A 26,581-nucleotide genomic window follows, 5' to 3' on the forward strand; every position below is an offset into this window, starting at 1 on the left:
AGCCGAGCGAGCGACATGTTGACAACATTGCTCAGCAATTTGGCCTGTTGAACATCATCACAATTTTGCTCTTCTCTCGCTTGTCATCTCATCGGATCATTTTGCCATTGTTGGGCGGGAGGGGTCCTGGATGTGGGCGGGGTTTGTTGACATTAGCCCCGGCCGGAGGGCAGCAATGTGTCGATGCCGCCGCGAGGTCTCGGATGGTCCAAAATGTTTTTTTCCAAAGTAACAAAAAAAAATCTAAACGTTAAATCATTTAGAAGTGATATGAAAAGAACTGTTTTGTGAGAGCGCAGACCATGAAGTCACTCGTGTGTAAATTGATCGGAAGGGAATTGTTTGAGATTACGCGCTTTGGATAATGTACGGAAATTCAAACGTTTAGGTCCACCCGACGTTGCGGCACGCCTCGAACTGCGTACACTCCCTTTGGGAAAGTGTACTGCGCTAGCCGTTGAATCCACACGAGGGCGCGCCGTCCCTTGACGTGTTGGGTCGGGCGATCGCACCTTCAACAGCCTCCTCTTTCTTATCTCACTTCCTCCCCTCGCTCCTTTCTTTTCTTGCTTTCCTTCTTCTTTTGCCAATCCTTTCTCCCATTCCCCTCCTTTCGTTTCATTCCTCATCTACGGTCTCTCTCTATTTCTTTCTTTCATTTTTTTACTTGTACATTCTCGTTCTTTTCTTGTCCTCTCCTTCCTCGCCGTCCACCTTTGACTTTATTGTTTGCTCGGCGTCCGCTGGCTCGTGTCGGCCTCATGGCGTCGCGGGGCAGGAGACATTTAAATGTTACTATGCCGTGACTGACTGGTAGCGAGTTGTCCGGGTGAAAGCAAAAACACGCTTTTCCCGACTTGTATTAAACGAACACATCATAGAAGATCAGATCCAGGCTCGTTTCCCGTTTTTCCATTTCCATTTGTAAAGGACAAACGTCTCTTTGCCACCTCGTGGACGGAAGACGAACGGGTGACCCGCGTGTGTGAAAACAAAATGCGCGAAATGCGATCCACAAAGGCACATTCGCAAGCACAATTGAGCATTTGCAAATGGTAAGTCGTGATAAATGCTTTCAAAACTTGAATAAATACATGCGGTATCATTCGAGAATCAGGTCAGAATTGTTGTGTGAATAATTTTGAGACAAATCTCTCGTCGTTTTCGTCTTCATCTCATCTGGCAGCTGTCGGTGGTGACACGTGACGCGAGTGCACGCACGCTCCTCGTCAGTGTCAGCACAACAACAGAGCCCGCGCTGTGATTGGTCAACTGCTGGTCACATGACACACGGACGCCATGTTGTTATCCTGCCGCTGCGTTCTCGTAGTGTTTAGCAAAAACCAAAACATCTCGTGTGTTTAGCAAGAAGCGTTTCCCCTTTCATGTTCCAATCCTGCCTTGTTGCTCACAACCGCCAAGCAGCGCGATGATGACGCATCGGTTCCCTGCCACGTGACTCGCAGAGGAGCACATTGTGGCAAGTGAAAGTCAAACGAGACGACTGGAAAGCAAATAACATGTCATGGTTGTCCACTGTCACCTTGACTTGTTGTCGAGCAAGTCGAGTCGCAAGTCGCAAGTCGAGGTGACAGCGGACAAGATAGTCGTCCATTGCTGGAACTTTCCATGCAAAGCGACCGGCGAGGCTCACTCGACCAATGAAAGGCAGTTTGCAACGGCGGAGTCCAAGCCAAGACATGCTTAGGACCGCCCCCTTATTTGAAGAACATTTCGTCCAAAATAAAACAATGACTAAATAAATAAACAAACGACTAATAATAATTTGTTTCCATTTAAATTTTCAAATGATATTTTTTATATCCATTTTATTTTTCATTTGTTTTGGTCCTCCATACTTTTCAGGCTTGTTGCAACAATTTTGATGAAGCCAACTTGACTTTGAGATCATCTTCACATTCTTTCTTTCTTTCTATTGTTGTTGTGTTTCTCCGACTTTCAACTTTGCTTCTCTTTGGACCTTTGAAGCAGGTGTCGCGTGTGCGCGTGTGTGTGTGTGTGTGTGGAAGTTGGTGCGCGTGTGTGTAAATTTAGCTCGGCGTGAAGTATGCCGGTTGGGCCGACGGTCCACATCCCAGCTTGAAGTTTGTCTTCAGAACGGCGTGCGAGTGCCAGCGGCGCGCAACCTTCCTCTCTGGTCCTCCTGCACTTCTTCGGGCCCGGACCGCTGTCGCCGTCCGACCTTTGCTGCGGGGAAGTAAGCGGCCGCACTCAATCGAAGCAGTAAGTAAGTCGTCGTGAAGGTTTTCCATTTGACTCCTGCTGGCGCGAGCGTTCCGTAGCTCAACCAAGCATGTTGCACTTTTGCCGCCGACCAACGTGAGCGGCTATTTTTAGCTGACCTTCTGCCCGGGGCCAAGCCTAGCTAGCAGGTAGCACGGAGCGCTACATGTCACGTCACGTGAGCAGCCGGCAGCGGCAAATGCCCGTCTGGGCTTGTTGCGTGGGCCGACGCCATATTGACGATTTGGCGAGATTTCAGCGACACGCCAAAGAGCCCAAAACCGGAAGCCGAGGAGGCCGCGAGGAGCAATTGACAAGTTGACGACTGGCGTCCACCGGCTGAAGCTGGAAAGGACGGCAAGGGGGACGGCTTGAGAAGAGACCCTTCTGGTCTGTGGACCGGCCCGGACCAAGTCCTGACCTCAAGGCCGATGACCTCAAGGCCGATGACCTCGCACAAGACATCCCAAAGCGGCAATTTTGCTCTATTGGTGAGATTCGGACCAAGATCCGGCGGCGCGGCCGTGACCAACGGCAACGACAGGACGTGTCGAAATTTCCCTCCCAACTTATTAACAGCGTCTCTTGGATTTCGGACGGTCGGCAATCGGTCACAACGATGTGGCAAGTGCAGGAAATTGCACGATGGCTGAAAGTCATCGCAAGTCTCTGCATGCGTCCTTCGGGTCCGCCATGTTGAAGTTGATCAACGGTGGCTCGTCTCGTTGGCGCCTCTGCCAGCCTGCTGCGCGCAAGCAACAACTAGCGCTAGCAATCATGACGGCGAGGACAAACGTGAGCTTTGGCCTTGGCGGAGGTCTCCCAAGCCACACTCAAGTTGTGTTGACGTCTTTGGGCATATTTTTTCTTGCCTTTTTGTGGCCTCATTTTGCCAGTCGAGTAAATCACAACTCAAAGTTCATGCGGCAGCTGACTCACAACCTTGGCATGACTTGCGTGCCACGCACACACACCAACACGCATGACACACGTCTCAGTTTCAGTGTGAATGTTAGAGGGCACCGCTTGACTTGTAAAATGACACGGACGCGCACACACACACACACACACACACACTTGCAAGTGTGGGCTAGCAGGAAGTTGTGCCGTTGAATTGTTAAACCCCGCCCCTCTGGCAGCGGCTGGAGGTCAAAACAAACAAACAAGTGTGTGTGTGTGTTCTTGTCATTTGAAGAAGTCACATGTGGTTTGTTCAGACAGCTGTTGGTCAAACTGCGTTGTCGTCCTCTCACTTCGAGCTTTTCTTTGCAGACGGACAGACAGACAGACGGCAAGGCTGCAATTTAGTGTCTCAAAATGTGAATATTTGGCCTCATTCGAACCCTTTGAAGAGCAAAAGTGAGAATCAGATCAAAGAGCAAGACAAGCGTCAAAAGACGTGACCAAGACGGACGGGCTGGAAAGCTCGGCCCGCGTCATCGCGCCGCCTAGCGCGGCTCGCCGTTACGTCCGCCACAAGCAGCTAGCTAGCAACAGCGCCCGACGGCTAACGGTCGCAAACTTTGCGCCCGCGTGGCCTCATTTTGGACAAGAAAAGAGGAAGAAGCCGTGCTAAGTGCTAAGCTAACCTCCTAAGACGGACATACTTGAGTGTCAGACGTTCATTTGAGGTAGGCGGCGTTCCCGGATGAGGACGCACGCCGCCGTCAGCTGCAACTTTGTCCTTGGGCAATTTTCACGTCAACAGCAACTTGCAGTAGCCAAACATGTGACGGTTGGACGTGCGCATTCAAAAGCTTAGAGAAGGTCACGTTCAGTTGACCCGCAAAGGTTGGAATGCATTTTAGGCTCGTCCTGAAATGTCACCAAAAGCCAAACATTCATAACTTCTTTGTTGTCATCGTTTTAAAGAAGTGCAAAGTTGCTCCTCAAAAAGGCATTTTGTTTTCAGCCGACCCGAAGCGCTTGTTGACGTTTGTGCAGACGCCGCCGCCCGCCATGTTGCCGGCAGGTGACCGCTGACCCCAAATGGCCTCGGACCGCACCGATGACGTCACGGGGGAGTCAGGCTCCGCCCCCCTGGACATCGACAACCTTCTCATGCTGCTGCACGGTCAGTAAAACGACACGATGCACAAAGTTTGCAAAAAAATGCCAAAAGTGATTTTGTGAAAAGAAAAAAAAACGTTTACAAAACACTTCACAACTCTACTTGCTCTTTTTAAATACATTTTTTTTGAGAGGATCAAAAAGTGGCCGCGATGTCGTCCAGTTGTGTTGAAGTCGAGCCGCCGGGAAAGCAACTTTCACCATTTGCCAAACGAGTACGTTTGAAACCTTTGCACGAGTCGAAGACAAACAACGAGTCTGCACTCGTATCTCGAGGCGCCGTCTGGGAACGCGCGACTGGCGGCTTCAATCGGTGGCTCTTTAATTGGCGCATCACCAGGGGGCGGAGCTACAGTCAGTCGGACCTGCTTGAAAGGCGGTCGGACCAGACAAACACAATTCACTTCTCAGACGCTCTCACGGTGTTTGCGTGCGTGCGTGCGTGCGTGCGTGCGTGGCTGCGTACGCGTGTGGACAATGTGGACAATGTGAACGCTTCAGCCGGCATGGGTGAGTCCATTTGTTCTTCTCCTCAAACTTCCGATTCACAATCACGACAACTTGATTTGTCAGTGGACCAGGATGTCCTCAAATTCATCGCCGGCAATTTCAAAGCCAAAACAAACGTGATCTTGAGCCAACGTCGCGTTGGCAGCTTCCGTTGCCAGCAGAAGTCGGGAATGCTGCAAGAAAGGGCAAAAGGGGCGGGGCCTGTTCAAGCTTCTTGCTGACAAGCTGAAAAGTCCAAAGAAACCAAATGTTGGCTGCAAGGTGAACTGGTCAAACAGGAAGTGATGATGTCACTTCGCAAACAGGAAGTGATGATGTCACTTCACAAACAGGAAGTGATGATGTCACTTCACAAACAGGAAGTGATGATGTCACTTCACAAACAGGAAGTGATGATGTCACTTCGCAAACAGGAAGTGATGATGTCACTTCGCAAACAGGAAGTGATGATGTCACTTCACAAACAGGAAGTGATGTTGTCACTTCGCAAACAGGAAGTGATGATGGCAAACGGAAACATGCAGGCTTCACAACGTCCAAAACAGGGATGATTTTCATAATCGATTCATCTGTCGATGAATCGGATTAAAAAAACATTTTAATTTCCATCGTTTTATTGAACACGGGACATTGTTGAAATTGGCAGAGAAAATGGACAAACATGAAGGACTTTTACGTGGACGCGTTGATGATTGTTTGCCGTCATATTTTTCCTTTCGATTCAACACCATCGAAACAATGGTCAGCAGAAAAGAACACAAAAAAAACTTGCGTAAACAAAGTAGCCAGCAATATTTCCGAGGTGGCCGAATCAAAATATGTCATTTGTTTTTCTCCAAATGCTCTAATATTCTTTTGTAGTGTAACTTTTTTGACTGCGGCTTGAAATTTGCGTCACGTGCAACTGCCGACATTTTTCAGTAGCGAGCATTCAAACATATTTCAAATGCGTTCCAACGTACTTGATAACATTTTCCCATCATGCCACGTAATGTCCCGTTGCATTATGGGAAATAAAGCCCAACCTAAATCATGCATGCCATAAAAAGACATTTAAAAAAAAGTTTCAAATAAACAATTTTCCCCATGTACCACATTCTATTTTGTTTTTAAAGAAACTATAGAAAAATTGGTACATTCAGAAGCATGTACCATGTTAACGTTATAAGTAAATATATGTTGATATTCTTCCTCTGTTTGAATTTGTCTTAGCAAGACGCCGTATCCAACCACTGCTGGGCTATTTTTAAAACAGACCTCACACTTCCACTTAAAAAAAAAAGAAAGAAAGTAGGCTACGATGCAAACTCAACACCCAAGGCAATCACGTCCCCTTTCGTCTGCTCCTCTCCACTCACCTACACCAGGACTAATTGAAGGCAATTGACTTCAAAGACGCTGCTTGTTAAGTACACTGCGCACGTGTCTCTCTCTCTCTCTCTCTTAAAAAAAAAAAAACATTTTATAAAATGACGCTACAGAAGAATAAACCCAAAAATCAACGTTGCAAATGTCCTGCTCGTCACAGTTGCGTTGAAAGCAAACCGTAAGGAATGTTGCCCATCACGCATGCGCCACCAGATGAGTACAAAGAGGGAGGCTTGACCTTTGAACCTATCACGCTTGTATCTTCCCTTCAGTGTGGCGTGTTGGCACAAACACGCAATTGCCACTTTGTTGGGGCTGGTCGCGGGAGAAATGGCGGACGATGACGTCATGCTCGCTCGTCCCGCTCATTTACTTTCAAGGTCATTTGTTGAAAGGTTGCGTGCTAAAATAGACACCATTGATAGTTTTGTGGGCTGACAAATGTTTTTCTTTTGAGAACGAAGCCATTTTGAAAAGGGATGTTGCAGGCCTGTGCCGCCATCTTGTGGCATTTCTTGTCAATGACAAACGTTTGAGTTGATATTATTTCTTCAACCTTGCAGATGTGATCATTTTTGTTTTTATTGACTGATCCAAAAATGTGTGTGTGTGTGTGTGTGTGTGTGCGTGTGCGCGCAGTGGAGCAGGAGCAGATCCAGAAACGGACTTTCACCAACTGGGTCAACGTCCAGCTGGCAAAGGTGAGCGCCGGCTCAACTTTCAACGTTAGCACGTTAGCATCAAGTCACCGTTCGCTAAGGCTGCCTTAAAACATCCAATCATCGATATCGAATCGATTTTCCTTTAAGCCCAATATCGATTCATAAAACCACAAATGGATTATTTTCTCTCTTTTTCCCATAAATTCTTCAGAAAATAGAATTTTAAGGGCCACATTTTAGGGGATCGTATTGTTTCCTTGCAATTGAAGGTTGACATGAATTGAAAAGTAGTACAAAGCGATGCGTGTTAAAGACAAATCACTCGCATACGTGAGCCGATTGCGTTGTCTGTTGACGCAGACGCCAGTCATGCATGTTATGCTGCACCTTTTTTGTCTTTTGTCTCCTGAACGTGTCCAAAGTGGCCATTTTTAAAGCGCATGTCCGAAATGAGCCAATCCAACATGGCGGATTTGCCACGCCCACACAGCAAACGATGCCCGTGTGGATGTGGAGTTTGGTCATGGGCACGTCAATGGCCTTGTTAAAGTCAAAAGAAAGAGAAAAGTGGAATGTTTGTGATCCGAATGAGCGAGTGTTGTGCGTGTAGAGGAGGCCTCCGTCCAGGGTGGAGGATCTCTTCCACGACTTCTGCGATGGATCCAAACTGTTGGACTTGCTGGAGGTGATGAGCAACCAACGCATTGTGAGTCCAAAAGCTCCAAAATGTCGCAAAAAGGCTAACGCTAGCTCGCTAGTTAACTCGCTAGCTCGCGCAAATGCTAACGGCGTCTGCTGGCTGGGTCAGAATCGCGAGCGAGGACGAGGACCGTTCCAGCACAGGAGCAACATCGAGAAAGGCCTGGCCTTCCTCCGACGCAAATCGGTAACTAGCAAACGCCGATTGTTGAACGTTGAGCGCCGGAACGATGATGTCGTCGTGCTTTCAGATCAAACTGGTCAACATCAACGTTCCCGACATCATGGATGGGAAGCCGGCCATCATCCTGGGCCTCGTCTGGACCGTCATCCTGCAGTACCACGTGAGAGCAACGCCGCCGCTCCGTTGTCCAAGTCAACGGCCCGAGTCCAAAAAAGGGTTCCGCTTGGCCCGCATCAGACAGAACGCACCAAATAAGTCCGTCAAATGTCCTCATCTGGCATCGTCCAGCTGTCGCAGATTTCTTGGGGCCTTCAATGGGACCCTTTTCACGAGGACTGAGAAAAAACTCAACAAATGGCAAAATGGCTTTTTTGCTGGAAAAGTTGCGAGTGCATGGAAATGAACGCATAAATATCGCAATATCATATTAGTTATCCACTTTCCCTTTGCATGATGTCATTTTTTCGTCTCAGCTGAGTCCGCCCCGTCGACCTCTCCCGACCCACCGCCACTGAAAGTAGCACTGTTGCGTGTCCAAAATGGCGGCGCACAGACAGAACCAGGAAGTGTTTGTGTCCCTTGCTTAGATCGAGGAGCTGGCCGGCGGACTTTCCTTCAGCTCGCGTCAGTCGTCCATGGAGTCTCTCGCCAGTCTGGACTCGGGTTCGACATGGAGCGCCGGTTCGGCGGGCGGCGCCGCGCTCCCCTGCCGAGGCTCGCCGCTCCACGCCCGCTTCAGGGTGTCGGCCAAGAAGGCGCTGATGCTGTGGGTCCGCCAGCAGTGCCACAAGTGCGTATGTCGCCACCGCAAGGGTCCCGTTTTGCGTCTCCGTTTGTGCGCAGCCGCATGGCGTCCCGCCGGGGGGGGCAACGTTTCTCCCGAGTTGCATTTTTAGCAAGAAAACAAGACGATAAGATTGAAGCTGAGGGAAACAATTTGGGCTGGCAGGTCAGACTTTGGAAAGATGACGTATCGGGCAGAAAATGTGGCGATGGCTGCGGTCCGGATTTTGAACGACCCCCTAAAGGCTGCAAAAGTTGTGTATGAGGAAGCGAAGCCGTTGGTTTGCCGCTTGTTTGCTTTCAGGGCAGGATGTTCGGTGAGCGTGAAGGACTTCAAGGGCAGCTGGCGCAGCGGCGTCGTCTTCCTCGCCATCTTGCACGCGCTGCGTCCGGACCTGCTGGACTTGTCGCAGGCGGCCGGCAGGAGCAACAGGCAGAACCTGGACGAGGCCTTCCGATTGGCCGAGCGGGAGCTCAACATCCCGCGGCTGCTGGAGCCCGACGGTGAGGCCGCCGCCGCCGCCAAACTTGCCGAGCAGTTGCACCCGTGACCGCAGATGTGGCTCACATGTTTTTATATCAATCATTTGAATACATCATAAATCCCACACGAGACCCTCGTCTCTGGAGACCATCGAGCGCCGGAGGGCGTGGTCGGCGTGGAGCGCCGGAGGGCGTGGTCGGCGTGGAGCGCCGGAGGGCGTGGTCGGCGTGGAGCGCCACATGACAGTTCTGCCACGCCGGCTACGCTCAGGAACTTCAGCTGATGAGACGCGTCACAACTGTCAGTTTGGCGGCTTCTGAGGACAAAACTAGCCAAAGTCAAACCAAAAAGCTTTTTTTGTCTTCAAAACGAAAAAACCAAAGGACTCGGACTAGCAACCTTGTCTTTTGTTGTAGCAACAACACTTGCGTGTATCTCAACTCAGCAATGTCAACAATGACATTTGAGAATCATGGAATCAAAAAGAAAATCAACATTAAGATATTCTATACAAGTTTTTTTTTGGGCGGGGCCTCTTGATCTGCAGGCGCGGCTCCGTTTGCCGACGTTTGCCTCGTCTGACCGCACGTGGATGCTAAAAGTGCCATTTGGTGTTGCAGTGGCGCCGTACTTGAAGGCGGACGTGCGGCGTAAATGTTGGCCTGGCCGGCTGAAAGGCGGCGTTGTGTCGTCAGCCGCCTTTCCCGCGGGGCGGCGAGTGTCGGCTGATCGGCCGCCGCTCGCCGCCTTCGGCACAACATGAAACGCTTTCTTGTTTGACTGTTTCACGCCCATTAGCCGCTTGAGCTTCTCACATGGGACGGGGGCGGGCGTTGGGCGTGCGTGCGTGCGTGCGTGCGTGCGCGCGTACGTCCAGGGGGCCAAATTTGTCTGGCGCCTCCCGTGCGTGCACTGAGAGCCGGAAGAAGTCGCTGATGGCCGCTCGCGATGATGTGCCCGCAGATGTGGACGTCCGCCAGCCCGACGACAAGTCCATCATGACCTACGTGGCGCAGTTCCTGCGCTACTCCAAAGACGCGCCCGTCGTCTCCGAGGAGGACGCCGTGCAGGTCAGCGACCGCTCCTCTTTACTGATCAACGGTTGCCGGCAGGACAACCTTTTTCAAACTGACGGCGACTTCATTCCTAAGCAACACATCGGCTCAAATCTTTTGGCTACACAAACACTATTTGGTCATGTCATGCAATGCTGACCTTTGACCTGTCCTGGTTTTTAAAACATGGAAATAATGACACCAATGCAAGTATTATTTAAAAAAAAAAGAAAAGAAAAATCCCTCCATTTTGCCAAGCGTTTTTCTTCCTCCCGATCGATGTCAATCCATTTTTCCACTTGGTTTGCTGCACAAAGTGTCACGACGTCGCTTGGAGCACCCGAACGCATCGTTTGCTTTGATTTTGTTGCCTGCTCAATATTGTCAAAAGTCAACGCATGTTTCCAAATTGACTCGCTGGCTTCCTCCACACGCACTTTGAAGTAAAAAATAAGGCGGGCGACCAATCGTTCCTAATTTTCATCCCTGCCAGCCAAACGGTCACTTTGCTGATTTGCAAAACCTTCTTGACTCATTTCGAAAGGTTCATTTGTGACTCCGTAGTAAAAAAGTCCAAAACGGAAGAAGGCGCTTTCATGAGCGTTCGGAGTGCCAGTCACTTTTCTTTTCTTTTCTTTTCTTTTCTTTTTTTCTCGTCTTTTCCTCACAACTTTTTCCCGGGCTGCTTCAGTGTGTGGTTGGGCCAAGTCAGAAGACGTCTGAAGTTGCAAGAAATTAGCATAAAGACAAAGTCAAAGTTTGACAGGCAACACAGGCGTCCGCCATCTTGTGTTGAAAACAACTGTCCTTCCTTCCTTCCTTTTTTCCTTCCTGCCTCTCTCTCGTCCTTCCTTCCTTTTGTTCATTCGTTCCTCCCTTCCTCCCTCCCTCCCTCCGCGTCTCGTCTCAGATGGAGTACCTGCGTCCCCCTAAGGCGGCGTCTCCCGTCAGCCTTCCCGTCCACTACACTCCTGCTGTCTCTGCTTGTCCCCTGCGGCAGGTATTTCCCATCATGCTTTGCTTCTCACTGGGGTTGGTGTTTCACATATGGCAATATGGACGATCTTTTCAAGATCTCTATTTTTTAAAAAACACAAAAAGCAAACAAATGAATGCACCAAAAGATGTCCGCTTGTCATTTTGAAATCTGCCGATTGACATTAGAAGGAAACAAATGTCGAGTGATGGAAGGCGGGATCCTGATTTCCGACAAGCGGCCGTCACAAACGAGCGAGCAAGCAAGAGAAGAATTGCGAATCCGTTGAGTTGCGCAGAGAAAAAGAGCCCAAAGTTTTGTGTTCCCCGCAGACGAGGCCGGAGCACAAGTTGCAGGAAGTGACCCGTTGGCTCGTGCAGGCGTACGAGGAGCTGCTGGAGGGTTGGGACTCCGCCCACGACCACGACTACTCCGAGCGCTATCACGTGGGTCGCTCTTTTTTTTGCCCGCCGATCGACGCGTGCGCTTGAACGTCGTCGTGCGCTTTTCAGGTGTTGCAGACCTTCGTGGCGTCCTTTAACGAGCAGCGGCGTCCCATCATGCCTCTGCTGGGCGCCATGAGACGGAGCTCCACGCCGAGTGAGGAGCAGCGAGGCCTCAGGGAGGCCTGGGACGCCCTGGCAGAAAAGGTGGGGACGCTTTCTTGTCATTTTGTGGGCGGCCTCCTTGGCCACGCCCCTTGACGAGGGTTCGTCCTGCTCGTCGGCCGCTAACTCTAACATAGGCGTCAAAGTGCAGTCCTCGGGGGCCGCAGTCCTCGGGGGCCGCAGTCCTCGGGGGCCGCAGTCCTACATGTTTTGGAGGCTCCCCACCTCATACTCCAATTGAGCCGGTAATGTGGGTCGGCGCTTGCGCCAGCCGTGGCGGCCCCGCCCTGACCCACGTTGCTTCTGTGACAGCTGAGCCAGTACCAGCTGGAGCTGGACCTGAGCCTGCCGGCGCCTCTGGACGCGGTGGCGCGCTGGCTGCTCAGGACGGAAGGCGTTGTGGCCGAGGAGGAAGGCGACCCCCAGGACCACGGCCGGGCCGCCCACCAAGCCAAGGAGAAGCAGGAGCAACTCAAGGTGACCATTTGCCTTTGGCTCACCCACACTTTGTTTCACGACCGCTGTCCTCGGGGAACACCATCCAGGCTGTTTTCCATGGCTCCCTTCTTCAACACAGGTGTGCCTTGAGGAGATGCCCCAGCAGCTGAAGACTTTGCAGGCCTTTCAAAACCAGGACGAGTACGGAAACCTGCTGGTTCCCATTGAAAAGATGGAGGATCTGAAGAGAAGGTGGGCCCCATCTGGATTCTTTCGGAGCCAATGTCACCTTTCTCAGGTTCTTCCCGATGGTGACAAATGATCCAATTTGACTTTTTTTTGCTGGCCAGGTTGACCAGCGTGAGAGTGAGCGCAAAGTACCACGGCATTAAGCTGGAGTACCGCCAGCACCGTCACATGGTTCTGGATTTGCTGAGCCAGATCAGGACCAAAGTGCGCTTGTGGAAGAGTCCTTACCTGTCCCCAGAGGCGGTCCGGCTTTTGCTGCGCGAGTGGCATGTGGGTGGTCTTCTTTTTCAAATTCTCTTGCTGGCACGCGCAGGACCGGATGGGAAGATCCCCGCGTAAGCCGCTAACCCAGGGATTGGCAAGTGGGGTCCGAGAGAGCCGCAGTCTTGCATGTTTTCGGTGCCTCCTGCCTCCAATCCGGGTGTTTCAAATCATCAGCTCATCGTTCCGTTCTGCAGGAGCCTCTCAACTGTGTTCAAGGAGGGCGACATCAAAAACTGCGGCTCTCCAGGACCGAAGTTGCCTACCCCTGCGCTAGCCGCTGTTTTGAATTGGAATGCATTTCTTTGAAAGGGACGATGCACATGAATCAACATTTTACAATGTGAACGCGCCCAAGTGAGCTCAGTCAAGCTAGTTTTCATTGGCAGTCCCTTTCGCGGATGTAAAACAGAGTCATTCAAATCACAAATCAATTTCCAACAAATACAATAACATTACACGAGTACAGGCCAAAAGTTTGGCCACACCTTCTCACTCAATACACTGAGATGTACATTTACTGTACATCTCAGTGCAAACGAATCTCTCTCATTCAACGAGAGCAGTTTTGGCCCGACTTCAGTCCCGGTTTGAGTTTTTGTTGTTGAAGACAATTGAAGTCGAGCGGGGAGAGGAGAGTGTTCCGTGGTTGAGTCCCCGATAGCAGAAGCTAGACTGTCCAAAAGTTGTCCTAAACGTCCCCACTTATTGAGGCTCTGGTGGTCGGTCTACGGAAGCTCCGACGCCTCACCATGACACGACGGTGGTGACACACGGATGTACAAACATTGAAAAGACACTTTCAAAATACTCCAATTCACAACATTTTCAAAGGTCAAAAGCTTGTGTTTTTGAAGGATTTCACAACGATGCCAGCTCATCGGTTTCCTTTTCCAAGATTTTGTCCCCAGCTATGGATGAAATGTTGCGTTTGTACCTCAGGAGCTGGTGTCCAGTCAGGAAGTTCCTTCTAAGCTGGAAGCCGCTCTCCATAGGGTGAAGCAAGTTTCGGAGAAATACTCCAGCAAGTCTGCTCTGGGTGAGTCTGCCGCCGCCTTGGCAATTTTCAGACTCGCCTGCTCAACGTGCGTCTTTCAGCTGCAGACTACCAGCGCGTTTGTCAACAAGTGACGCGGCTGGAGGAGGACACGGCGGCCGTCCTGGCCCAGGTGGACTCGGCCAAGGGTACCCTGGGACGGGTTCTGAGCGCCTGGGACTCCTACGGCGACGCTTTGAGCTCCATGCAGGCGTGGCTGGAGCAGGCCTCGGCCGGGAGGGGCTGCGGCCCCCCACCCAGGGTATTCGCCGGCGTTGTACATCAAAGTCAAATTCTTTTCTTCCAAATCGACGTACCCCTTCCACACACTTTATGAAAGACACTCTGCTAAGTAGTCTTTACTCTCACTCACAGTTCAACGGATGACAAGCCACAGATCTAAATCAAAATCTTAACCAGACAAAAAAACAAACAAAAAAAGCATGGAGACTGAGGTCTCTTTTTCAAAGGTGGTCCCTCCAAGAGGGTGGAGCACGGGCCACGTCATCACCATCCGGCGCATACATGACTTGCCTGTTTAGCGAAACCCTCCCCAAAAAGGGCAGCTTTGTAATCCGCCCATGTGTGCCATCTCTTCCCTGTCAACACACCAATGTGGGCCCCATGGGGGTTAGATATGGGCTGGTGAATGGGTCCCATTTGGTCTGCCCAGCTGGGTCCCAGTTCATTTGGCCAGGGATTTCATGGTGGCCCCATGTGGGCAAACCCAGATGGGCTCAAGGTGGGCCTCATATTGGCCCTAGCTACAACCCACATGGGTTTGGAATGGCTGGTGAATGGGCCCCATCTGGGTTGCCCAGCTGGGTCCCAGTTCAAAGTTGACTCCTAAAAAGTGGCTGCCATGACAGGGATTTGAACCAGCGTACCATGGAACCAATGTCAGAAACCCGAACCACTAGGACAACATTGATTTGGCTATCACTGATCTCCAAATTTTAATAGTCCAGTTTTTGGGGAAGTCTCTTTTGTAAGTGAAAATTACTTCCAGTGCCCAAATGGAGTGAAGCCCAGCCAGAGCCCACTTATTGCCCATACTTAGTTTCTCCCATCTACTGCCCAAGTGGGGCCCACAACGAAGCCCACTCCAAGCCCACACCCGGCCAAAGTGCTGCCCAAATGGGCCCCAATTGGGCCCCAAATGTACATATTGGCTGGGTTGGAATGGAAATGATGGGTTTTCCAACATGTGTTTGCAACTTGAAGGCGACGTCGGAGAGCCTGGCCGAGTGGGGGTCTCGACAGGCTCACCTCAACGAGGTGGCAAGCTTCCTGATGGAGGTCAGCGACCCGCAGACCAGCCGCGGCCTAGAGGAGGAGCTGCTCAAGCTCAACGTGGACTGGGCGGAGTTTGTCCACTCAAACACTTTGGTAGGTTTTCACGTCTTGTTGACGACAAATTTAAGAAGAGTGTTGGCAGCTGCTCAACTTTTTGGGAAAGGCGACTCCACTTCCGGCAAACTTTTGCGTGAGGCCGTTTGCGTGTTTGTGTGTTTTCAAGGATAGCCCGGCAGACTCCGACAACGAGATCCAGACCGGACCACAAAAACTTCAAGCTCTTGTCAAGGAGGCCACACTTCTTCTCCAAACGCCTGTCGAGACGAGCGCAGCTCCTTTACGCACCTCCAGGAAAAGAATCCAGGTAAGACAACAATTGGCATTGCCTCACAATTTTGGACTTTTGCAACTATTTTGGTTGCTCCTCCATTATTTGCTGGAAAACCTAACGTTGGCTGTTTTTGTGACTCAGGCCAAAGCAATCAGGTTTTTTTTTTGTAATCATAGCCTTGTGAAGCAACCAACCAACGTCCATCCGTCTGTCTATGCATCCATCCATCCATATGGTGTAGCTATATGAAAAGCAGACCAGCATCCGTCCATCCATTTTCTGGACCTCACATCCTCTTTTGATAGCAATCAATTTGACTTTGTGCCTTTGACGCCATCTTGTGGCATCTTGGGATCAAGGAATTATAAAAGCTGCATTTCAATCAAAGTAGTGCTGTGTTTGTTGCAATATTGCGGCATTGGAGTGAGTTGAGAAGCCTTATTTTGACGAAAGCAGTCAACTGCGATGGACTTGTTGGGCACTCTTGGTGCACTCCAGAAGTTGACTCACTTGGTTTACCAATTAGAAAGCTGGCTTGCAATCAATGTCTCACATAATTTGGCTATTTGCGACCCCCTATCCCCCGCCAATGGATTTAAGATGAGAATCACTACTTGCCATCAAGGGTTTGCGTTTTGTCCTTCAGTTACTGCTGAGGAAGGTGAAGGAGGAGGATCTGGAGGCTCTTGATTCATCGCCAGAATGTTCCGTGGACGAGTTACAGGACCTGAAGATGAACATGTCCCAAGTAAGCCATCGCGTCGCCAGCCTGAATTCAAGCCATCGCACACCTGAGCTGAAACCGATATCAGAGATCTGAGATCCAAAGAGCAACCTGAAGGGCATGCGTGTGCTTGAACCAGGTGAAGAAGACCCTGTGCCAGGCAGAGCAGGCGTGTGCACAATTACAGCGCAGCATTTCGGGTCTGGACAGTCGCTTGGCCGAGCTCCTGCACTGGGAGACGGAGGCCAGGGAGACGTACCAACTACTGAGGGCTGCCGAGCGCCAGCAGCAGCGAGGCCAGGACCCCAGGGCTCGGGTGAGATCATCTTCTGAGCGTGCCGCCGCGGGACTTCCGTGGCGCCGCCGCTTGAGTCAGTGGTCTCTCGATTCCTGCAGGTCCTGATCTCTCGTGGGCTTCAGCTGGAGGGTCAGGTGGTGACGGAGGAGCAAGACCTTCAGGTGCTGATTCTGAGCAGTCAGGAGAGCTCGCCCATTCGCTACCTACAGACCGCCGTCATGCACGAACGGGTGCGAGCGGCACTGTCACAGTCACAGGTCAGTCGTATTTGTCATCTTCTTGCTCTTTATTTTCAATGCTTCTTGGCAAAAAGACACTGGAGATGCTTAACTCATTTTCTCCCCAAAACATATAACTATGTTCTATTTGAAATGTTACCATGCTCCCGTAGACGTATTTATACGTTTTTTTTTTTAGCTAGAGCATACAGAAGGTTTTGATGCAGCCTCAGAGCTGAAGAGAATGCTTGAGGCAATGGTAGTTATTACAAAAACGGCCAGCAGGTGGCAGGAAAGTATAAGAGATCAACCAGGGCCATGTTGCAAGGAGCTATTTTAAACAGATTTGTGAATAAGGATGAAACTTAGCGATATTTTTTTTATATATTATTATTATATTATTTTCCTGATGAAAGAAGAGACTCTAATCTTTCTGTAGCTTTCATGTTTTTATAGCAAAAGAACACAATATTCTATGGGCCTTGCAATATCAGTCAAAGCGAAAGCGGTTGCTTCCGTGAAAATGGCTGAGAGTGAATGAGTTAAATGATGTCAGTCCCACGGGCGCGTATGTAAAAATGTTTCCCTTCTTGAAGGTTTGCCCATTTTTGTATGATTCCAGGAGGCAGTCGGGATGCTGAGCAGCTTGGGAGCAAGGAGAGACGGAAGCAGGAGTCCCACGGGTGGGCCTCCATCCAAAGTCTTTATCCAAGCCGAAAGCGCACCCCATCAAGTGTGGCCGTCGAACGCTCCGCCGCCAACCCAGGAGTCGCCGGCATCCCTGGTGGCATCGCATCCATCTCCAGAAACTTTTGTGCCGAACGAAGTGCGGGAGGAATACGCAGAAGAAAGAATGACTTTTCCTGAGCAGCGTCTAGAGGTTGAAACCAAACTCCCGCATGAAACGCCGGCACGAAAGGAACCGCTCCATCCACAAGAACTCCAATGCAGGAAGGCCCAGGCCGTGAAGAATCGACCCTGGCTCAAAATAAACGCACAGGGGGACATTCAAAGTACAAAGAAAGATTCTGTTCAAGAACCACTTGAGGCTGCGCAACCACAGGCCGAAAAGGATGTCATGGGATATAGTAAGGAATCTGTAGAAAACCCCGGAGCCCGGTCCAAACTCCGAGACAAGTCCGCCGCACAGGCAACAGCACAGAAAGAACGAGCACAGCAAATTCAAAATCAGCAACAGGGAGTGCAAGCAGTTGTAGTGGCGCAACATGAGGAAAACTGCCAGAAAAAGGCCAGTCCAAAAGTTCTGCCTCTTGAGCAAAGTCAGCCAGCAGCTCACTTCCTTGTTCAGTCGCAGGTTCAGCTCCAACTTCCCGCACATGGCCAAGTTGGAGCTCAAGGGTTGACTTGGGCTCAAGTCAGGCCAACGTCTCCCACGCGGGACCCAATTCTCATTCAGGTCCCTTGTCATCCGCAGTCACAGTCCCCCATCAGGCCTACCTCCTCTGAAGCACCAGCACAGGCCCAGCACAGCTGCGCATCTCAGCAGACAACATCCCCGATGACAAGTCTCACTCAGCCAAACACGCCTGAACAGAAAGCACAAACGCTTTCTCCAACACAAAGCCACGCCCACTTTGGGTCTGGATCTGAACAGTCACTGGACCTCTCCCAAGCCAAACCTGAACCTTTGCTCAAGATTCAAGCCAATGCTGCGCCAAGGCCCCCTTCTGAAAACCAGGCACAAAAAAATCGTCCCCATCAAACCCATCCACATACAAAGTACCCGACTCCGATGCCTCAGCCCCAAAGCAGCCCTGCGTCCATGATGCAGGCCCAGACGCCATCCCAGGTACAGACACAAGCTCAAAGGTTCGCTCAGCCCACGGCTCAGTCTCAAGCAGAGCCCAAAGCAACGGCTCAGAGCCACCCTCCTTCAAAGGTCCAGTCTTCAAAGTATACAGAGGCAGTCACCAAAACCGGAACTCAGCAGGCGGCGTCAACGCCAGCTCATTTTCATCCGCCACCTCAAACTCAAGCCAAACTTCATCCAAGTCCCGCACTACCCTTGACTCAAGGTCAGCCTCAAGTACATCCGGTGACGGAATATCGCACCCAACCTCAGCCAGCTGGGCAGCGTCCAGACCAAACTCCCGCATGGGCCCAGGTTTGCAGCTCATCCTCCATGGCGATGCGACCTCAGGCTTCAGCGCAACCTCACCTTCACCCCCAGCCCAACTCGCAGACGCAGCCCCCGTCACAGCAGTGGGCTCCTGTGCTGGAGCCGCAAAATAAAGATGTGGTCAGGCAAAGGCAGCACGTTCCCCAAGCGTTCCCTCAGCCAACATTTGAAGCGCCACAAGCAGCACAATGGGCCCAGGCTGGTCACCCACAAAGATCTGAAATGGGGCACCCTGCTGGGCCACAATCCCATAATCAGCCTCAGATGCAGCCGCACTCTCACACCCAAGTCCAGGCTCACGCATTGTTCCAAATGCAAGCCCACCGTGTGGCTGTGATGCCGACGCAGGAAGGCCACGCTAAGCAACAGATGCGGATGCAGGCACCCCAAGGTGTCCAAAGCCACGCCCCTTTTCTCCCGGCTCAGCACAATCCACATGTTGAGTGGCCTAACATGCAAGCTCGGTTACCTTGGCAACTAAACCAAGCCAGCCTTCTTCGCTGTCCGGCTCAGCCTCAACTTCAGCCACAGCCCCAACCTCCGCTTCAGACGCAAGTCATTGTGCAGCCACAGGTTCAGTTGAAGCCTCAGCCACAGCAGCCGCCACAGCAGCCGCCACAGCAGCCGCCACAGCAGCCGCCACAGCAGCCGCCACAGCAGCCGCCACAGCAGCCGCCACAGCAATATAGATGGCTGGCTCAAACGCCAAAGCTGCCCCGGGCTCCTGCTCCTTCAGTGCCAGCATATACACATCAAGTACAACCAGGTGCCAAGAGTCACTCACTGCCGCAAAATGAACCTGAACCACAAGCTGAATGCCAACTTCAAATTCAGACTCAATCCCGACCACAATATAAAGCTGAAAGCCGGGACGCACCCAAATTTCAGTCACCAAACCAAGCTGAGGTTTGGACACTAGTGCAGTGCATGCCTGCGCAGTTAACTTGTCAGCCATGTCCTCAACCCAACACTGAATTCCAACCACCTTCTAAACCTGAACTCCAGTTTACTCTTCAGCACAAAGTTCCAACAGCGACCCAAGGCAGCGCTTTATCCGTGTCCAAGCCTTCACTTAAAACCCGCTCGCCTCAAATGATTACTCAGCAACCGGTCAAACCTGCATCACGGCCACCTGAACTTCCCGATTCCCAGTCGCCAGCGCAGGCGAGCCTCCAGGTTCCGCAGTTCCAAGCTCCAAGTCACCCAAAACAGCCCGTAGCTGTTCCCAAGTCGGTGGATTCCATCTGTGCGCTGCCTCAAACCCAGGCAGACGTCTGCACGGCACCGCCAGCCCTGGCCCAGGCTCCACCGCAAGCCTATTCCGAGGCCTACGCCAAGGCCCAGGCTTTGGCTCGAAATGGCTTTGAGGAGGCAAAGCACTGCCTGCAGGAACACATCCTGGAGGCCATCAGCGACCAACGTCTGGCAGCCGAGCAAGCGGCGGTGACGAATGTAAGTGGGATTTTTGCCAACATGCTGCCGCTGTTACGTTGACTCTGTCAGCTGACCAAAGCCTCGGCTCATTTGTAGACTCGGAGGACCCTGGATCCAGACTTGCTGGAGGAATTCCTGAGAGCAGCCAAAGGCATGGAGGCCTTCTGCGCACCTCCGCAGCTCAGGGACATGGAGCTGTTTACGCAGTCGGTCAGGTCCCAGTGGGAGGTCGGGTTTTGTTTTTTGAAATTGTGCTTCAGTTGAACCCATTTGCATTCAGTGCCCTGCAGGAGACCTGAAATATGCTTGTCACCGTCCGTCAGGCTTGCTTCTCCTCCGAGGGCAACTCGGCGCAAGCATGCCGGCAAGCGGAGGCTTTAAAAGAGCTGTGCGACATGCTGAGTCCGGAGGACGCCCACCGGCTGGCCCACACTCAGCTGAGGGAGTGTGAAAGCAGCCTGGCTGCCATCCAGCGCCAATTCAGCGGAGACCAAGATGCGCCGCTGCCCGAATCCAGGTGACGCGGCCGGCCGAGGTCACTCAGGCGGCAGACACCTTTTCTCTCCAATTTTCAAATGACCTTTGATGTTTGACAGGCTTCCTGATGTCTTCATGGTGGAGCAGACGCCACCTGTCGGCAAACCTCCAATCCCAACGGAGGTAGGACAGTAACTGTCACCGTGGAGCTTTTTGTCCTTCAGCAAGCATCCACGCATGTGCTTTGCAGGTTTCACAAAGCAAACTCAAGACAGCAAATGCCGAACAAAAGGCGAAACATCACTCGTCTGCCGATGACGACGGCAACAAGAAGGAGGCTTTAGAGAAGTAAGTGGAGCGATGATGCTAATGCAATGCTTGAAATGAGCTTTGCCGTCATCCGTCCTGTTTGTGTTTGCAGATATGAACTTTACAAGAAGTCTCTGCAGGTCCAGTTGTCTAAAAACGAACAAAGCATCAGAGACGTTTCCTCAGACTCTGTGACTCTAAAGGATCTTCACACCCGACTACAGGAAATCCAGGTACCATGATGGCAGAGCGCAGGATTTGCAGGATTAAAAACAAACTGGCAAACGACATTTCTTCTCTCTTAGTTCCTGAGGCAGGACACAGAGTCTTTGTGGTTTGAGTTTACGAACCAATGCTCCCAACTGGGTGGAGACGCTGGTCTCGAGCAGGAGAAATCGGATCTTCAGGACCGGTGGCAGGCCCAGCAGTCAAACCTTCAGAGGAGAGGCAGTTCACTGGGTGCCGCCCTCAGGCAGATTGACTCCACCGAGAACCACATGGTGGACTTCACAGACCGCCTGGACCGTTTCCTGAGGCAACCCAAAGACGTCACGGCCTTTTCGCTGGCCGACACCAACATCCTGAAAGACATCAAGGTCCAGTGTCCACCATGGAAGAAGTCGGTCACTCTGTAACAGATTCTAAAATGTCAACTTTTTCCCCCCATCAGGAACTCGATGAAAACATCCAGAGTGAACTGGATCAGCTGGCCCGCCCGGAGCCAGAATCCAGCAACCTGGATCCCAGAGACTGCCTGCCTCTCTCCCGGGAGGTGGAAGCCCACAGAAGCAGCCTGGATCAGCTCGGCCAACAAGTTCGCAAAAGCGAGGCGGCTGCTCGTGCTTTGGACCGCTTTCTCATGTCCCTCCGCACGGTAGAGGAGGACATCGCCGGCGCGCAAGCTCCCCCTTGCAGGGATGCGGATGTTGTGCGAGCCTTCTGCGCCAAACTGGCTCTGATCAGGCAAAGTGTGGACAGTCTGAAAGACAAGGCCCCGCAGCTGGATCTTCTCCTCCAGGGGGCCCGGCTGACGGTCACTAGGGACGGTTCGCCTGCCTCCTGCCTGGACATGGTCGGCGTCCTGCTCAGTGAGCTGGATGAGGCGGACGGCCGACTGGTGGGCCAACAGCGGAGCCTCCGGAAAGACACTCACAGCCGGTCTTTGGGCTTGAGGAAGAGGGTCCTGCTGGGGGAGCTGAGAAAGCTTCAGGACACCATCCAATCACAAGGCCTGACAGAGGCCAGCGTGCCGGCCGTACAACACATGTGGGTCCTTCGTGCCTTTAGCAGCACTACAATGCTAACAATGATTTCCTGTTAAACTATCACATCTTGCCTTCGGGCACCTCAGGCTTCGGGCTCTGTCTGATTTGGAGGGCCAGCTGCAGACTCACAACTCCGAGATCCAAAGTCTCAAGGAGCTTCCTGAGTCTCAAGGAGAAAGTCAAAACCTCATGGAGGAGCTGGAGACGGAGTACAACCAGACTCAAACATCTTTGACGGACAGGTACGCAGACGTCCCGTTCTCGCCTGATCCGGCGACTCGTCTGTGGCGCCTCAAGTCAGTGTTTCTCAACCTTTTTGGAGCCACGGCACACTTTTTTCATTGAAAAAATCTCCAAAACAAAAATCCTAACTAGACTAAAATGGCGATGGTGTTTCATTTTTTAACCTTTAGTTTATATCTATTGTAGATCATTGAACAAGTTCACATAACTTGGAAAAGCGCAAAATCATTTCTTAAAATCAAAAGTGCAAATATCCTTGCAGGTGCTTTATGCACAGTATAATCACACAATGTAAAATACTAAGAAATATGTGCTGCTTAATTCTATCATGGCCAACTTCATTGCCATAACTACTACTGTACTCCATTTCCACTTCCACTTGATCTCTCTGAAAAACATACTTTTGTACACTTTCAATTAAGTATGGCGAAATACCTTCACATTATAATTCTACCCATTTAAAGACATGTTTAATGGTTGATTCATGTCAAAACTGCCCAACTCTCGGCTTAACATGCATCATTTACAATTTCACATGAAAATGTTAAATAACTGCGCACAGTTTCTCACCCTAATTCATTCGGTGTTCCTAACTGGCCTCCGTGAGTGTGATTTGCCGAGACTGCATATTCCTTTCAACACTTTTTTACGTATACGCTAGCGTCTAAAGTTGTGGTGTTTGGACAAAGTTGTGTGCAAGTGCGATTTCGGGGATTCTTGAGTGACTCAACAACGCCACACTATTTGCGGACACAAATTCATTTGGTGTTACCAATTAGGTGGGATTGGCCAATTTCCCACGGCACGTCAGACAGTATCTCGGTGTGGTTGAGAAGCTGTGCCTTTCGTCACCGTGTCTCGCAGGAAGCAGCGCTGCGGCGTCCTGATCGAACTTCTCAAGAAGTTCCAGAGTGGTTGCAGTCATCTGAGCGGCGCCGTGCTGAGAGCTGAGCAGGCCGTGAGCGAGCAGGCCTCCTACATGGGCAAAGACAACCTTGAGAGGATTCGAACCAAGGTGAGCAGGAAAGAAGGTGACGGCCGGACCAGCGCACCCGGCCGGGCTCACTCGAGTTCCTTCTGCCGTCTTCAAGAAGTGACTGCGCACCGCACAGGCAACTTCGTGGGGTGCATTTGACTCTAAAAAGACTTTATTGGGTCCCATTGTAAGCAGAGTCAACTTTTACACTTGGAAGAGAATAACAATGAAACCCTCAAGGGTTGAGGAGCGATCTTACAACCTTCAGCATGGAAGGCGGTCACTCGACCACGTGAGCTATGCTCGACTTATTGTTAGCTAACAAAATGCTGATGTGTCCCAAAGGCAGAGGTGGGAAGAGAAGCCAAAAATTGTACTCAAGTAAGAGTAGTGTTACTTCCAAAATAATATCACTCAAGTAAAAGTAAAAAGTAGACATCCAAAAAGTACAAGTAAAAAAAGTATTTGCTGAAAAGTAACCGCTTGAACTTGAAGTCTGATTTATTATTATTTTTTAAAACAATGTCATCAGGCAGACAAAAACATAACTTTCGGCGGTTGAACGGGTCTCTATAAAGACTCGGTTCCCATCGTCACATTGAAGATCCGTTCAAAAGACTTGATTGGTTCGTGAACGTCACATCACTCGCTTCTGCGTTTTTTTCTTCAAAAAGTTACTCAAGTAAATGTAACGGAGTAAATGTAGCTGGTTACTACCCAAAGGAGAGCAAAAAAATGGAGGGATAGGAGGATTCCAAGCTTGTGCGATTGTTCCTCAGCTGTTGCCGTGGCGCCCTCGGGACGTAGCAAGAAGCACGACACGAGGTTGAGCAAAGTGCAGGCTTTTATTCCTTGGCAAGCCGCGACAACTGGCAGGAAACATGGACAGAAAGTTGCATTTACAAACAATAAATAAAAGACAATTGTGAAGACAAAAAAGGTGCAGGCACACAAACATCCACTAAATATGCTTCTTTGACTTGCTTGTCTTCTTTCTTCTTCCTGCTCGTTGATTGGTCGGCGTTACTTGAACTTTCATGACGTCGTCGTCCGTCTGCGTGCGTGCTGGCGAGCGCTAATCATGCAAACAACTGAATCAGGAATTTAGCAAGAGGCTGTAACAGGAGTTTTGTGTGTGTGAGAGTATTTGACTCTCTTCCGAGTATAAAGTTTAGACTGGGACGGAATCGAGTCTTTTTCAGAGTCAAACTGACAAATTGACAAAACGGACTGCTGCGTGTCTTTGTCCAGGTGGAGGACATTAAGAAGGAGCTGAGCGGCCTGAGTGAGCAGCTGGATGAGCTGCGGGCCGTTTGCAAGCACCTGCAGGGTCATCTCAACAAGTTCCCCGACTGCAGGGAGGCGCCGTTCCAAGCCGAAGCTGACGCACTGATGGACGCCTGGCTGGATGTGAGCGCTTGCTCGGACTCCCGGAACCCAGCGCCATCGCGTCAAGGGCTCACGCCGTCAATTTGTGTCCCCGCGCAGGTGACAGAAAAGGTAGACGCGTACGCGGACAACCTTGGCGTGGCCTTGGAGCAGTGGGAAAAGGAGCTGACGCTTGGCGGGGAGATTGAGGGCTGGGCGGCCTCCAAGCTGGCTTCCTTTGCAGAGGGCCACCCCTTCCACAACCGGCAGCAGGTCTTGGACATGGAGGTGAGCTTCAAAGGTGTGCAACAGGCCTCCACTAACCTGCTAGAAAGGATGAAAGCGTGCCAATGATTTGAATACGAAGGCCGAGATCCAGACGTACAAGGAGAACATGGAACATTTCCACAAGAAGGCTGAGGAGATCCGGGAAATGCTTCAGGGTCAAGAGGCTCCACTGGAGCTGCAAGTAAGTCCGAGCACCTGGAAAATGTTTGATGCGGGACGAAGGCCGGAACCACAAACATCTCCCCGGCTCGGCTTCCAGGTGACGGAGACCCAGTTGAGGAAGAGGATGGAGCAGGTGGAGGAGCTGTTTGCCGACTGCACTGACGTCTTTGAAGAGCTGATGGTGGTAAAAAAGCATCTGGCCCAAAAGATTGAGCGCTGCCTGTCGGATGTCGACAACATTCACCGCTCTGTCCGTGAGGTCCGAGCCTCGGAACCAAAGATGGAGACCCAGTTGCAGGTACGCAGCTGTCAAGGGACCTTGCGCCACCCGTCAGACGTCACGGTTCGCCGCGCGCATTCGGAGACGGACGCGTCGGCAAATTTGATCGGTCAGCGGCCGAGCAACTCGTCCGGCATCGTCGGTCCGGCATTATTGCAAGCCGAACTGGGTCGGAATCATCCGTCCGTCACTGCTACATTATTGCAAGCCGTCAGGCGTCAATCCGTTCCTATACCTCTCGTGTGTGTTTTTTGTTCCGCTGTCCTTTTGTCTACGTGCAATTTTTTTTTTTTGACCGATCCGATATCGATACCGGAAGTGTTTTATTTTTCTATTTTTGGGTTCTATTTCAATACACAAAGCTGGAAAAAAAGACACACACACATCTGTGCTCACACCGATGGGGGCACACACACATCTTCAGTTCAATCAAACAACCTCAAACTATTGTTACCAATTCCATCTGTCACCTTGGCCTTCACCCTGATACATATTTTTTAAACAACCCTTAATACAACATTGTTGCCGACAATGGTGCCGCCATGCTTCCATGTTGTCGAGCAAATAAATTTTCACTTGATCCAATCCCATTTGCCGCTGGTGCTTTTTGTATGGTTTGGCTGCAGGGCTTGTGCGACGAGCTGCAGGCGCAACAGGAGCAGGCTGAGTCGGTGCTGAGCGAGATGGCTCTTGTGTCCAGCGTGGCCAGCCCGGCGGTGCTGGAGGAACTGTCGGCGGATTGCCGGCGACTGACGGACGCCGTGGCGCGTGCCAAAGGCGCCATCGGCCTCAAGAGGGACGAGAAGGACAAAGGCCTGGCCAAGGTCATCCAAGGTCAGTCCACGAGTCTGCTCCGTCGTTTCCTGAAACGGTTTCTCTGCCGGCGCCGAAACAAAGTTCAGCTCCGGTTGAAACTCGATCTCCCTTTATCGATAGTTGGTTGGAGTCAGGTTTCCACATGAACTTTTTGGATCCAAAGTTAACCAGCCAATCAGAATTTGCACCAAGCATTTGTTGCCAGTGACGAGTTTATTTTATCATTTGATGAATATTGTACAAAGAAAAATGTAGACATAAAAGTCCAGTAAAGAATCAGCAGAGGCCTTTCTCCAACAAAAGGTGAGCCAGCACATTCAGGTGCTCCG

At 51.1% G+C, this 26,581-nt stretch overlaps 1 protein-coding gene across 9 annotated transcripts in view; it reads left to right on the forward strand.

Annotated features, from left to right (window-relative positions):
- The first annotated feature begins 149 nt into the window (after window positions 1-149).
- Window positions 150-26,581, forward strand: part of syne2b (spectrin repeat containing, nuclear envelope 2b) — a 51,084-nt gene continuing 24,652 nt past the window's right edge. For 2 of the 9 annotated variants that reach the window (XM_077565660.1, XM_077565696.1), the window contains exons 1-36: window positions 170-2,244; window positions 4,189-4,318; window positions 6,832-6,893; window positions 7,465-7,560; window positions 7,663-7,740; window positions 7,805-7,897; window positions 8,325-8,527; window positions 8,825-9,024; window positions 9,968-10,074; window positions 11,368-11,481; window positions 11,548-11,685; window positions 11,956-12,120; window positions 12,221-12,333; window positions 12,432-12,600; window positions 13,534-13,630; window positions 13,690-13,889; window positions 14,852-15,016; window positions 15,147-15,287; window positions 15,901-16,002; window positions 16,118-16,294; window positions 16,375-16,533; window positions 17,117-20,086; window positions 20,165-20,296; window positions 20,392-20,585; window positions 20,665-20,728; window positions 20,796-20,893; window positions 20,967-21,087; window positions 21,160-21,450; window positions 21,525-22,120; window positions 22,206-22,361; window positions 23,227-23,377; window positions 24,590-24,748; window positions 24,827-24,994; window positions 25,074-25,175; window positions 25,254-25,454; window positions 26,063-26,270. In XM_077565660.1, the coding sequence (XP_077421786.1) occupies window positions 4,234-4,318; window positions 6,832-6,893; window positions 7,465-7,560; window positions 7,663-7,740; window positions 7,805-7,897; window positions 8,325-8,527; window positions 8,825-9,024; window positions 9,968-10,074; window positions 11,368-11,481; window positions 11,548-11,685; window positions 11,956-12,120; window positions 12,221-12,333; window positions 12,432-12,600; window positions 13,534-13,630; window positions 13,690-13,889; window positions 14,852-15,016; window positions 15,147-15,287; window positions 15,901-16,002; window positions 16,118-16,294; window positions 16,375-16,533; window positions 17,117-20,086; window positions 20,165-20,296; window positions 20,392-20,585; window positions 20,665-20,728; window positions 20,796-20,893; window positions 20,967-21,087; window positions 21,160-21,450; window positions 21,525-22,120; window positions 22,206-22,361; window positions 23,227-23,377; window positions 24,590-24,748; window positions 24,827-24,994; window positions 25,074-25,175; window positions 25,254-25,454; window positions 26,063-26,270 (8,275 nt within the window). In that variant the 5' untranslated portion in view covers window positions 170-2,244; window positions 4,189-4,233. Of the gene's footprint in view, window positions 2,245-4,188; window positions 4,319-4,733; window positions 4,825-6,831; window positions 6,894-7,464; window positions 7,561-7,662; window positions 7,741-7,804; window positions 7,898-8,324; window positions 8,528-8,824; window positions 9,025-9,967; window positions 10,075-10,954; window positions 11,060-11,367; window positions 11,482-11,547; window positions 11,686-11,955; window positions 12,121-12,220; window positions 12,334-12,431; window positions 12,601-13,533; window positions 13,631-13,689; window positions 13,890-14,851; window positions 15,017-15,146; window positions 15,288-15,900; window positions 16,003-16,117; window positions 16,295-16,374; window positions 16,534-17,116; window positions 20,087-20,164; window positions 20,297-20,391; window positions 20,586-20,664; window positions 20,729-20,795; window positions 20,894-20,966; window positions 21,088-21,159; window positions 21,451-21,524; window positions 22,121-22,205; window positions 22,362-23,226; window positions 23,378-24,589; window positions 24,749-24,826; window positions 24,995-25,073; window positions 25,176-25,253; window positions 25,455-26,062; window positions 26,271-26,581 lie in introns of those variants that run through there. The other 7 variants (XR_013294094.1, XM_077565722.1, XM_077565704.1 and 4 more) reach the window with 7 other exon arrangements.

The sequence above is a fragment of the Vanacampus margaritifer genome, chromosome 1, assembly GCF_051991255.1.
Source record: "Vanacampus margaritifer isolate UIUO_Vmar chromosome 1, RoL_Vmar_1.0, whole genome shotgun sequence".
Taxonomy (NCBI): Eukaryota; Metazoa; Chordata; class Actinopteri; order Syngnathiformes; family Syngnathidae; genus Vanacampus; species Vanacampus margaritifer.